The sequence below is a fragment of the Hermetia illucens genome, chromosome 3 (assembly GCF_905115235.1).
Source record: "Hermetia illucens chromosome 3, iHerIll2.2.curated.20191125, whole genome shotgun sequence".
Taxonomy (NCBI): Eukaryota; Metazoa; Arthropoda; class Insecta; order Diptera; family Stratiomyidae; genus Hermetia; species Hermetia illucens.
In genome coordinates this window covers 27,168,440-27,182,789 of record NC_051851.1, presented here as the reverse complement: position 1 = coordinate 27,182,789, position 14,350 = coordinate 27,168,440, and the positions used below count along the sequence as shown (strand labels likewise).

Below are 14,350 nucleotides of genomic sequence, written 5' to 3'. Positions count from 1 at the left end.
TTTTGGTGAACTCCAAAATGAAACTTAGGCGCCGGGTTTGTCGCGGCGTTGCTTCATCTGTTTTCTTCTGAAATGCGTACGTAAGGGGCTTGTGATGCGTCTGGATTGAAATCTCGGCCCTGAGAACACTGAAACTAAACTATAAGGTTACACGTTATTACGATTCGATGCTATTGGCTCTCGTGGCAAACTTCGAAGGCAGCTGGGTTTATTCAGCTGAGGTACCACAGATGGTTAACGGCGACAGCTGACTTTTGATGTATCGTGAAGTGTCAATATCACGTTTAGGAATCTTTGTCTTTTGCACAACAAGTTTATTACGATAAGCTGAAACGAAAGAGCTCGTATGTTAAGTTCGGACAATCAGGAACATCAACGCCGAGGCGAATATTCATGATGTCCGAGTCCGTAATATTTCACCAAGATAACTTTCGGCCTAATGTTGCCACAAGACGAAATTATTTCCGTTTCTGCCGTGGACTCGGATCGGCTTTGTGCACCCTTCAGAAAGGTTTTCCGGAGCTGATTAATGTTGTCCTGATGCCAGATACAATAGTGTCTGCCAAGTGAATTGTTGGCTCTGACTGCCGCATGATTATAAAATAGTTAATGGTAGATTCGCGTAAATCATTTAAATAAAAAGAAAATGCCAGAAGAGGGGGGGGGGGGGAAGGATTCTTTTCCTTTATTCTTTCCTCCGTTCTGTACAGCTCTCGTTTCCCCCGCGTATCGGTTTTGCGTGCGGGTTGCTTCACTTCGCCCAAGGATGTCCACAGACAGAATAGAGGGAGGTCAATCAATAACTGCCGTGGCAATACGGGTGTCACTGTTTTGGTGTAGGAACCCGGTAGCTTGATTCCGCTAGTTTGAAACGAAATGCGTTCAAGCGTCCCACAATGGACACCACACGATTAAATCAAGTCTTCGACGTGCGAAACAACTGCTTCTACAAGTGATTGAAGGAGCAGTTCACTAGGCGCTTATCAGTGGGTGAGACAGCAGAACTTTATCACTTACTGGCAGAACTAACGTTTGGTGACTGTGCGCCAACGCAACTGCTGCGTGAAATAAAGCAGTTGGATAGTGATAAAGTCGGCACCGAACAGTCTTTGCGGCTGCAGTGACTTTCGGAGCAAATTTGGAGCCTCTAGACCCGTTGGCGGCCACGCAGACAACATCTCCAAGATCCACTTGTGATCCGTTGTTTTGCAAAATGTCTCGTCACATGTCAACCCAGGTGATTCAGCTGCAGCAGATGGTGATAGCATTAGCAGGCACCGTTTGTAAATTGATAGAGGCAGTCGGTGCTTTGCGTTCGGCAAGTAGATCACGGTTTAGATCCGACTCCCGAAAAGAGTGATCGGTTTGTAGGTCGTCAGAATCCTCGACAATTACCGAGCTATGCTGGTATTATCCTTGGTTCGACGAAAAGACCACGAGATATACTTTTTCGAAAAATACACTTGCCGGGAGCTCTGCAAACGACTACCCGAAATGCAGTTGCCTGGCAATTTAGGATCCCTTGACCCGGCGTCACTACGTGGTGCTGAAGTTCCGATTCTTCCCGCTTTTCGAATCAAAAGGTTGACATGAGTCTAGGACTTCGACGAGCGTTTTCTTGGCACTTCGTTATCGCGAACATGAGCGTTCCCATTTTGAGCGGCGGCCCAGTGTTCCTCACGCTGTTTTATCGGTGGCTTAATTCGCAGGACGACAATCCATGCCCGATGTTGAGGTGCGATGGTCTCATAGGATCAGTGACGGTTGTAAAATGTTGCTCGCCACCTTCCTTGCGCGCTCCGAACCCCTTTCCCTCATGGCACCTGTTACCGTCTGCCTTTTCACCCACATTACCACTAAGGTTGCCGGCAATGATGATATAGTCGTCAGCAGGCACGTTACAAGTCTTTTCATCGAGAAGTTGCCAGAAGGCATCTTTCCCGGCATCCGGTCGACCTGTCTGTGGTGTGTACGCGGTGAAGAAGTGAATAGTGCGATCAGCTAGTATAATGGTGAGCTTCATCAGCCAATCATTAAATCGTTCGACATCTTTAATGGCATTAAGGAAACCCTCTGAAATGGCACTGCCAACACAATATTGAGTGTATGGGCTACCAAAATGGAGAAGTTCCAAACCATTTTTAACGCGTTCGCGTTCAATGTCGCAGCTTTTGGCACCAGACTATCGGGTTTCTTGCAGAACGCAGATATCAATGCGCCTTTTCCGAAGGGCTCTTGTGAGTTTCTCGGTCTTTCGAGTTGGGGTACCAGCATTTCGCGTGCGGACACGTGCTTGTTTTGTTCGGATTAACTTGTTTACGTCCTGATGCCGTCCATGCGTTAGGAACCCTTGCCCATTTCTCGGCAGGACCGGGGCCAGTCCTGTCGCGTCGAATGAGGTGGACGCTCTAGCATTTTTCCGAGGCTTGTGACTCAATCCGATCTTCTTGTCTGTAACGACTTTGTATGCATTTTCTTGGTCGACCTGTCGCGGGACCTGTCACCAAGAGAGATCAAGTAGTATTTAGCATAGTGGAATAACTCCAACTATACTCTATTTATCTCTTTCTCTCAGCATTTTATTTTTGTTTTAATGAGGATAGTACATTGTGCGTTGCCTCAAACCCTTCTCCTTTATCTGGGCTTGGGACCAGCACACTGTGGCTTTTGTAGAGTTAGATTATCTAACCTATGAAATTGGTTATTGGCTTGGTTGAAAACTCAATGCACGGAACACAGACCAACAAGTATCGCGCAGTGATTATCCTTAATGTGGAAAATGCATTCAACTCTGTCAAATGGAGGCTACAATAGTAGGAACATGTATTATGATATCTTCAACGTTTTTCATAAGAGAAATATTACGATAGTCGTTTGCTTCGATTACATAGCAATTATTGCTTTTGTAAACTCTCTCGTCAATGTGAAGTTCTATTCAACCGAATCAACCACTACTACAAAGAAGTAGCTGAAAAATGTAGGTCTTTCATTCGTGGAAGGCAAATCAGACGTGCTAACACGTTGATAACGGAGTTGGTATACAGTGTGCGGGACTCGACCCCCGCCCGTAGCGGACTCGATACACAGTGTATCCTCAACTGTAAACAGGGTTCATTTGTTCTCCCCCACCCAATTCTCTCTCTCCCTCGCGACACATTTTCGACCCTTATTCTGAGCAGTGTTTTCAGAAGGGTTTCAGAGATTGCCTGGTGCATACACAATATGATTATATTAAGCAAATATAACCGTTAGTTTTGATTTCAGAACATTTTTTCTTTTCCGCAATCGAGAGTAGTAGTAAGTGGGACACCCTCCCAATAGGTTCTGGCTGTTAGAGTTAGACAGCATGATAAAGCTTTTAAGCTTTCGTGCTATCTCGCATGCTCCATTGCACTGCGAGCTTTCGGGTTTCCGCCCTGGCTGAGGGGTGTGTGCTTTTGGTGCTTTGGGTGAGGATGTGTGCTTTTGGCGGGGAGTTGTACCTTGGATGGATGGTTTGTGTCAGAAACTAACAAGATGAAAACGATGATATATGCTGGGCTGAATTTTAAAAAGTATGAACAGCTTACTTCTATTGAGGCGTCCAATGCCACCATGGTTTTGCCAAGGATGAGGCCAAATATTGGGAGCCCGAAATACTCTTATAGGCTATTTAAAGCTATAGTGATGAGCGTTATAGCAATCTATGCAATTCGAATACCAGATAAAATGCCCAAAAGGTGAGCACGATTTATAGGAAGACCGCATGAAGAATGCGCAGTGGCTCTGATCGGTATGTGAAAAAAACGAAGAAATGAGGAAATCGTTGAGGTAACAAGGTCGATGGTAACGCGTAGATAGGACTCGATGATTAATTTCCAGCATCAAGATCTATAGAAGACTCGGAGAGATAAAATACAATCTTATGCAATTTCACACGGGGTATTGGCGGATGTGTAAATACGTGGAGGTCTAGCCTGAACACCTTCCTTAATTTTTCCCGCTGCGATAAGGTAGTCTGGAAGGACCGAAGCATATCTTTTTACAAGAGAAGGGAAGAGACATTGGGAAGCGATAGTAGGAGAACATGGTAGCGAGGATTAACTAGTGTAGGGTGGGAAACAAAAAAGGCGACGATGGTACAGGATTGCAATCGCTGGCGGATGGAAAGGTAACTAAGGCTATGCACACCTCATGATGCAATACTTTGCGGTGTTTCTGTGGTAAACAGAAAAGAAGTAAAGGGTTTGTTTAAATAGGTAAAATCGCCGATAATAGATTTGTCAGTGCCTTTTGAAGATTCTCAATTCCAAGAAATAGGAGGACGGGTACTCAGCGAAGTGAATTTAATAATAAACTGATGTAACCATTTTGAAAAGACAGGGGAGGGAGGGGATTATGGAATCTTCGTCATAATAATCAGATTAGCTGTTAGATTGGTTTATACTAATTTTCTTATGAACGAACGCCCACTTCGGTGGAGACATCGCAAATTTTAAGAATTTGAGACTATAAACAACGGCGTGTCAAGTTTTTCTGTGAATTAAATGAAAACTTTTTCACCTTCCTGTTTGACCAAGAAATTTGTTGGAATCGATGTACCCTGTATTCTCGAGATTCCAAAAAGAAAGAAAAAAATATGTATCTCCTGCGATTCATCCTTCCATTCATCCACCAACTGCATTCATTTTGGGAGGAAATCCTGTCAATCCTATTTCGGGCTCCATCTCTAAACGTGCTTGGTAGTATGCCTTACAATGAACAAGAATGGTACAGGGGAATATGTGTCCGGAAGCAGCTATTTGCAAGGTAGTTTGGGAATGAAGTAAAAAGCAGTAGGTCCTACCTGTCTACTGAGAACACATTAAGTAAAAAATTTTCTCAGATGAAATTCATATTCCTGCCGACACAAGCTTGAAGGCAAATCGCCCGTCTGAAGTCATCATCCATCTCATATGTACGATAGCTGACTCTTGTGACATTATCTACCTCGAAGGCTTCAATCCTGACAAGGAAAAAGGTTTGAAGGTCCATAGAAAGAGTAATTTCTTCTTCGTCTGTTATGTTTTCCTACAGAAAGGAACCACCTGTGTTGCTTCTTAGCATCTTATATTGGATAACATCTACTCACATAAACAACTTTATTCCGCTCTTAATTACTTATCATAGCGAAGATACAACCTCTCGAAATAAACCTGAATTAGGACGAAATACTTCAAGGTTTGCTAATTTGGGCTAACCCATAAAAGTTACTTCCTTGAACCAGAAGAAGTTGAGAAAGGAGGCGAAAGCTAAAAGTGCACGAGAATTGTATAAAGAGCTAACTAGAGCTTGTGGTTCGTATCGCATTTCAAGGATACTCGTAGCAAGGATGCGGAATTTTAAGGAAAGCAAGGATGCAGTAGAAAGGTTCCATTTGCTTCTATGGTGGCTTACAGTTGTTCTGAGGTCTTTTTATCTTAAAGTTAATGTAAATTCGCCATTTTATCCTAGTACCTTTCAAGGATAGCCACGATATAATTTTTAGATGAGTTGCTAAGGAAACGTGAGAGCTTATAATGACCTAGAGGGGAGAAATTTGTCCGATAGTGGATATTTTTAGATGTTTTCGTTGAAATTGATGAGAAGGGTTGCTTTGCACCGGATTAACGGTAGAAAAGGGCTTAAGGACTTAAATCAAGGTTCCTTGAGAACGGATTTATTCATTTTATATTTTCTTAATTTATTTCATATTTTTCACAATTTTTGCAGCAAGCATTTTCGTGATGGGAGAATAATATGGAGATAGGGAAACGATGGTGTTTTCGGGATTATGTGCTACGCAATTTACAGGGAGAGACGCGGATTATGCAGAAGAAAAAATAAGATAAAAATAACACATCAGCATATTTTCCAACGAAGCTGACCTTTTGTTATTATATTTCGCCTGAACACTGGACTTAACAAACTCAATTTGTAGCGTTTTATACAGGAGCATCACGTAATAAAAATGAGGAGCTTGTTAGTAACTGGAACAACAAGCGTATCTTTTATTCCCCATGGGCATTGGATAAAAAGGGATTATGATATTTTGGTTTTGTTGTTTTTTTGTGAAGATATTTTAGCTTTTCATGTAAAGGAGTGCAGTCTTTGTGAATGGTTTCGCGAAACGAGTCCAACTCTGTTCTTATTTGACTAGGATAAAATATGGTTAGTGATACTCTTTGAAGTACCTATCTTAATCTTCCCACATTTCATTTAAAATAATTTTCTAAAGATGGTTAAAGAGGCATGATTAGGACTTCCATTAATTGTTCATACTGTTTCTCATTGTCAGCCGTTTTTAGACGCTTAAGATACTTTAAAATGACAACTCAAAGATCGTATCTATTACTAGTGTTTCACTGTAAATTCGAGCAGCTAAACTATGTACAATTGATTTCACCAGAGATATAAAAAAGCCATGGCCAGAGAACTAATGGCGTAGCTAGCAATGCAATTGACGTCCCTCTTTAATGTGTGACCTATCTACTGCCACTTCCGCCTTCCGTTCACTTTGCGTAGGGGTACCAGGCCGGTGTCCCGATCAAGTAAACTCGTATTTCTTGTCTGTAATTGGGGAGGAAGCGTTATTGTGTTTTCCTTCAAAATGTTGATGATTTTTGGTGTAGGACGTGCCTAGAGGTAATATGGTGGCAATATGGTTTAAAAAAAAATGTGCCAGGTTAATCTCGACCTGAATGGTAAAAGCAGAGCTGCATGCGACTAGGCGCGTGTCATGGGTTGCGGATAATGGCATGGCCCACCGGACTAACTACGAATATCGCAAGGTAATCTTGTAAACAAGTAGCCGCGGACAAGTAGAACATTTTCAGATGTGTTCATCCTCCTAAACCCCTCTCTTTGCGGGGGAGTAAAACTCCTTCAAAAAATCCGTAATCCGGGGTGAAGGAATCGACGCGCCTGTCGGATGAATTGCAGCGACGTTACACTGTATCTCAGCGGCTCCCCTCAAATACCTTCCCTATCTATGGAGGTAACAATGGGGCATTGCAACATTGGGGCTCTGTTGCAGGGTTGACTGTTTCCCCAATACTCGTGGGAACAAAATTGGGGAAATTATAAATAATTTTAATGGGACCCCAGGGACACGAAAACAGTAGCCAACACGGATGAGAGTCGCTCAACGGCATCAGAGTGGCTCTTTGGCCTTGGATGTTTTCGCCGTTATGCCGTCAACCACCAGGAACGGAAGACCGAGGCGTCGTATGGTTTCGACGAATCAACTCAATGAATTTATCGTCCGCGCCTATTACCGTGTCATGGATTTGGAACGGAATCCATCAGGGTACAGACACCGACTCCATGATGCAGCCCGATTTCTGGCATTAAGTCATGTTCTGGAACAGAACGTCGTCAATCAGCTAGCGTCTGGCCAGCGAGATCAATGCTACACAGATTCTATGTTACAGCTGCCACGGCCTCCATAATCAACATCTTGGAGCGAATAAGAGAGGTATACACAGGGAGGTATACACACCTGAGAAAGGAGATTGACCGTATCACGCAAAAAAAGAACTTCCAGCGACGGACAGACAACACCCTGTTCTTCCAAAACCAACGGAGATTCTAGAAAAATCTCACTAACGCAGGTTGTTAAAGTAAAGTCAATCTGGACCAAGCAGAAGACTTCTGGAGAAGTTTTTGGAGCGAACCCAGCCATTGAAATTTAGAAAGAGCGTGCCTCCCACATCTTACGCGTTCATGCGGGGCCTTCCCTGAAATGACCATGCCATACGCACCTGAAGCAGACGTGGAAACAGGCCTTGGAAAGGCAGAACAGAAGTTGATAAGATTCACAACTTCTGGCTAAAGCGGTTTAAGAGCATTTACAGGGTATTTGCAAATCATTTTAATCAAATGATTGATCAAATCAAATCAAATCAATGATCAAATGAATGATCCGAAATTAGATCCACGATTTTTCACCAGGCGATATGTTGGCTCCCATAGCTTACATCAAAATATAAATGATAACTTCCCGCGGATTATTCAATTAGCAGTGTCACACAAAAGGTTGTTGGGAGTACCTGGTTTGTGCGGAAAGCGGTCCACAAACATACGTGGGCCTCTCCAGTCGGGACCACTTGTTGACCGCGTGTTGATCGAACGCCGCCACCTCTCAGTCTTGATGAATGTCAGAACATATAGGGAGCCAATATAGACTCGGATAACTACCTTGTTGGCATGGTATTCCGAGCTCGAATAACAACACCACCCAGAGTCCCCTCTGACAATCAGGTGAGAGCTAACACTGAAGCCATCCACAACACAGCCCTCCGTAACATCTATAAGAGCGAAATAGATGCCGCAATAACCGCAATCAACAGAGATCCTGGAGATGAAGCATCAACAAATGATCTTCACGATCACCTGAAGAACGTTATTATAAATGCGGCCACAAACATACTTGGCTCCAGTCGCAAAAAGAGCCGGAACGGCTGGTTTGACGATGAATGTAAGCTGGCAACGGAACGGAAGAATGCCGCATACCAAATAATGTTGCATTCCCAAAGAACACGGGCACGCGCAGAGACTTATCACGAACCCCGTCGAGCGGAGAAGCGTCTTCACAGATAGAAAAAGGAAACCTGGGAGAACGAACAGATCTGTGAACTCGAAAAGTACAGGGAGCGACCCCACCAGACGCGAAAGTTTCACCAACAAGTCAGCAGGATGGAGCTTTATAAACCTCGATGCTCATTCTGCCGAGACAAAGAAGCAAAACTGATTCCCGAAAGAAGGGCACATTAGAGCGATGAGTTGAGTATTTTGATAAATTGCTCAACAACTAAAATATCGACGAGTTGGAGGTCCCGTCAACTGAAGACGACGGAAAAATACTGTCACCTTCAAGCATGGAAGAAACAGTGCGTGCAATCCACTGGCTTCAAAACCATAAGTCGCCAAGAGCCGATGGAATTACAGTCGAATTGGTTAAATATAGAGTCGACCAACTACAGCAAGCGGTTCATCACCTCATGCTCAAGCTGTGGGACAGCGAATCAAAGCCTGATGGCTGGCAACGAGGCATTGTCTGTCTCATACATTAAAAGGGGAATATGGCGCATTGCAGCAATAACAGAGACATCACATGGGTGAGTACCATCTTTAAGATGTTTTCCGCTATCATCCTAGGTGAGATAGCTCCAAACACCCAGAAGATCATTTGTCCATACCAAAGAGGCTTCACTCCAGGCAACTCAGCAAAAAATCCGATTTTCTCTCAGCAGCAAGCGATGGAAAAACTATTGGAATATGGACAGCAGTTGGACCAGCTTTTCATCGACTTTCAGGCCGCGTATGGCAGCATAGCCAGGGTAAAACTGTACAAGGCCATGAGAGAATTTGGTATCCCGACGAAATTGACAAGACTTAATAGGCTGATTCTGACCAATGTGCAAGACCAGATAAAAGCAGCAGGATCACTCTCGAGACCTTTCAACATTAACAACGGTCTAAGACAAGGGGACGCCCTATCATATGTCCTCTTCAACCTGGCCTTGGAGAAAGTGATTCGCGATGCAGATGTGAATGCAAGAGGCACCATTCTCTCCAAACCCACCCAACTACTGGCCTACACTGACGATATTGACATTATGGGAAGAATAACCCGAGATGTACAGTATATCTTCATCCTGATCGAGCAGGCGGTACGAGATCCTGGGCTGCCCGTTAATGAAGGAAAGACGAAATACATAATAGCAACATCACTGTCAATGAACAAAGAACCAACAACATCAACAAAGAACCAATTTTGAGGCCGATGAAAATTTGATAAAAATCTAGGGTCGAAAATCAGAGCGATAACAGCTATGATGATGAATTTCGCGCACGATTGTTAGCTGCAGACAGAGCCTATTTCAGCTTACGAAAACTGCTTCGCTCCAAACGTTTCACTATAAGGTCAAAGCTCTTACTGTACAAGACTATGATATCCTTAGATTTGCGATGCCGTCACTGGTGGCATTCGCGCTTAAGGCGCCTTTTGGCGACGCAATTTGGCCAGGTGGTTCTGCCAGCTGGAGGCGCAATTTGCACTGGCGGATGTAATGGCGGACGCCACTAGGTTCAAGCACGCACTCATTGGCCTAGACGAGGAGACCAATGAACTCGTCATGGACGTACTGGAGGAGTGCTCGTACGTCCGATTGAAGAAGCAGCTGATTTGGTGTTTTTCAGTGAGTGAGGATGGAAAGCTTAATCACTTGCTGAATGAACTGACGCTAGACGACCGTGCTCTAACCAGTTGCTACGAGAAATGAAGCAGCTGAGTGAAGATAAGGTCGCTCTGAGGTGCTAAAGTCTGGCTGGCTGCAACGACTCCCGGAGAGCACACGCGCCTTTTTGGCATGCACGGACTCGGGATCGCTCGAGGTGTTGTCATCCACGGCCAACGAAGTGCACAGAGTGTACACGCACCTCGTGGTCACGGAAGTTTCCCGAGACACAAATCGGGAAGTCGATGAGCTTACGCCAATTCTTCTCCCATTCGCACCTATGGATATAGGCAGGTGGACGTGAGGCTCGGACTGCGCCAAACGTTTTCTTGGCGTTTCGTTCTCGCGGACATTAGCATCCCTATATTAAGCACAGACTGTGTCACTATGGGCTGCTGGTGGACTTGCAAAACAAGGCATTAATAGACCCTGCAACCTCATTACAGACGTCAGGGAAAATTTTTCCATGTCAAAATGACACAATTTCGATAATTTTCGAGGACGTTGCCGACCACCGTATCCGCGCACTCCTCAGAAAGTATCGCAACATTACTACGGAAAGTAGTTTCTGCCAGGCATTTAAGCACGATGTGCAGCATCACATCAACACTAAGGGTTTTCCAATGTTCTCAAAAGTACATCCACTTTCACCCCAGAAGTTTGTTGTTGCAAAGAAAGAGTTTGAAAACCTGATGAAACACGGTATCTGCCAACCATCTAATGGCTGTTGGTCCGCTTCATTTCATTTGGTTCCTAAGCCAAACGGCGAATGCTAGTGATGTGGAGATTATAGGCGTCAGACAGATTCAGACCCATATTCCATTCATCCATGATTTTGCTCAATCGCTTACGAACTGCCGTGTTTTTACAACCTTGGATCTAGCCAAGGCGTGCCACTAGACCCCTGCCACTCCCGAAAACATTCCGAAAACGGGTATCTGCACACCTTTCGGACTCTTCGTGCTGCCTACGATAGTTTTCGGCTTGTATAACGCTGCGCAGACTTTCCAGAGATTCATTCACTCTGCCTTACGAAACTTGAACTTTTGTTTCGTCTACATGGATGATGTTTTGGTCGCTTCCTCTTCAGACTCTGAGCACTTGGAACATCTCGAGTACATTTTTCAACGTCTCTTTAAGGTCGCAGATTCGTCCAAAGGCAGGTAAAATTTCTGGGGCGCTTGATAACCCCTGACGGTATCCAATGTGACCCAGACATGGTTGAGGCGATAAAGAGCTTTCTCCTACCAACCACGGTAAGGGATCTACGAACGTTCTTGAGCATGTTAAACTTCTATCGCCGTTTTTTGCCCAAGGTCGCTCATCACCAAACTATTCTGAACGGCTAATTGTCTGGGGCCAGACTGACTGACTGAAGACTCCCGCGAGGTTGCGTAGTCTGCTGAGAACTCCATGCGTTCGAGTCGGTCAAACGGATTGTTGCTGTTGCAATACTCCTGGCATTTTCCCAACCAGATGCACCCCAGCTGTGTTTGTCGATGCCTCAGGTACGGCGCTAGGCGGCGTTCTTCACCAACAGGTGAATCAAATCTGGCAACCAATCAAGAGCTACCCGGCGCATATCTCGCCATAAACTACCTCCATTTCTTCCTTGAGGGCAGGCTGTTCACTGTGCCGACAAACCACAAGCCTCTTACTTTCGCACTTAGACAAAAGCCTGATAAAGCGTCCCCTCGTCAATTTCAGCACTACAGTTATATCATCCAGTTTACTTCTGATATCGAACGCGAGTATGGAAAAGACAATATTGTTGCAGATGGTTTGTCTCGAGTCTCGGAGGGCACAGTCCCTGCCGCGGTCGATTGTACATAAAAAGACAACGCAGATCTTCAGAGTCTGGAGGCAAACTCCAAATACAAATTGAAGGAGTTTACTATTTTTCATTCAAACTCTTATTTACTCTGCGAGACCTCAGATAAGGGACCCAGACCATTCATTTCGGCCGATTTCCGGAGGGAAGTATTTAAAGCAATGCACGATCTTGCGCATCCAGGCATCAGGACGACTCACCGGTTAGCCACTGATAAATACTTCTGGCCGTTCATGAACAAGGATGTAAACTCTTGGGCGAGACAGTGCATCGCGTGCCAGAAGGACAAGGTCAACAAGCACGTTCGAAAGGTCGCCTTAATGACTCGCGACGATCCATCGTGGTCGCAGTCCTTGCCTTTCATCTTCCTAGGTCACCGTACAATCCAACGAGAGGGGTTCACGGCCAGCCCCGCAGAGATGGTGAGTGGAGGTGTTCACAGGTCCTCATTCGGGTATACGCTTCTCGGAGGCCGCTGTAACCACCATATCCACTTAGAGCTCTGGAACGAGGCGAGCACTCGTTCAAGCTCGACATCCGGGGCGGAGCCAAGTGGGTGCCCTCAATTGACCAACTGTTTCGAATTTAATTTTGAATCGGGATAATTCGGAAATGCTACTGTTATAAGAACAAGACTAAAATGCACCGCAGACGCTTTGGAGTGGACGAAATGGAGTACGGTTCGTAGTCCTTCATGATGAAACGCGGTGATGTTAACGCCACGGGCTTAGAGTTTAATCTACCAGTTTTACCTGGCACCCTCTCAATGCCAGTGCAACAATCCTTTTAGATTTAAGGCTTTGTGCAATTTATATTTTTACAATATTAGGGGTATCCAGAAATTAGGCAATAATATCAAATTTCGTCTAAAACTAAATCAATAATTACCTCATCCGGAAGCCATCGTTTATGTCGGTTATGCAGCAAAATTGTCCTTGACGAGACATCTTTCTTGCTTTCCTTTTGATTCGTCTCAATATCTCCGCCCATATTTTGTCCCCGTTTCTCCACGTCTCCATTTTGAGGTTCCCACCACCGTTGCTCCTTTTTCCTATCGTCAGCTATACTTTCATAATGTACACTTCCACCGGCAAAGAAATGCTTCTTTCGCAGCCGTTCACTGGCACAATGTTCCGCATGGTTCGTCAAGAATGACGAAGCAGATAAGGACGACGACGTTGATGTCAAGTCATCCGGAGATTTATCCATTTTAACATCACTTAATTTATAAACAATTGAATGTACACCAGTCCTAGGCAGTTCCTTGGAATATCGATGGGCTGGCTCTACGTAGAAATGCTCGGTTGCGGTATCGATGGTTCCATCAAGGAGATTATCGTGAGTAAGGATGGCATGCACGTGGGAGTTCTCGTCATCTGGAAAATATAATAACAAGAGGAGTGATTGTAGTTGATTGGAGCTGAATGGCAAAATACTGTGGATGAAATGTAAGGATTCACCATTTTAGGGGAATACCATCAACCTAGGATGGCTAACAGGTCCTTGCACTTTAAAATTCGTTCCTCGAAGGATATTTGAAGCATAAACACTGTAAACCTTGGTATCATATAATCTTTTCTGGTATTCGTGACCGAATAAACGTTTGTCCTTGCAACTGGAATTTTTTTTGATGTAAGATAAAATTTGGCTTTTAGATTTGATGCGCAATTCAAAGAACAGTAAATCCTGAACTTTTATGATATTCCCAGGTTAAGATAACTTAAAATAACTTGCAAATACAAAAGGATCAAAATAAACATAAAAACGTTTGTTACAATCATAAAAAACCCCATTAAACTCAGTTGATTTTCCGTTGGAATCCTTCCCTTCTTCGGTCGTGCCTGAAGACGCAATGATTCTATCAACCAGAGTATCATCAGGACAAAGGCAAGCTTCAAGGAGAGGCGAGAATGATGACAAAATGAAATATTTTTAATTAGTTCCATGGAATCGAATCAGGGAGTTCAAGTTAATCTCCACGGAGAGGAAGGATTTCGGTTTAATTTTTCGTAACACATTCATGGGGACTCGATCGACGGAATCGACAACGATAGTAAAGGAAACTGGGAAGAAAAGGATCCAAATCCAAACCGACACGTTTGAAACTTGAAGCGTTTCGGTCCGTAAACTTGAGCTGGGAATACATCGCGTGAGATTCCCAATGACGAGATTATGAGATTAGAGTTCGCAAGATAATACCCCATTGAGGAGGTGGCTGAAGTTGGCAAGACAAGAGCGTATCGATTAATTGGAAACAAGCAGCGTCTTTTCGTACCTCCTT

At 44.3% G+C, this 14,350-nt stretch overlaps 1 protein-coding gene across 2 annotated transcripts in view; it reads right to left on the bottom strand.

Annotated features, from left to right (window-relative positions):
- The window catches only part of LOC119650921 (disintegrin and metalloproteinase domain-containing protein 10), a 649,135-nt gene that overhangs the window by 217,107 nt on the left and 417,678 nt on the right, over positions 1-14,350 (bottom strand). For both annotated transcript variants that reach the window (XM_038054147.1, XM_038054146.1), the window contains exon 4: positions 12,958-13,445. In XM_038054147.1, the coding sequence (XP_037910075.1) occupies positions 12,958-13,445 (488 nt within the window). The remainder of the gene's footprint in view (positions 1-12,957; positions 13,446-14,350) is intronic.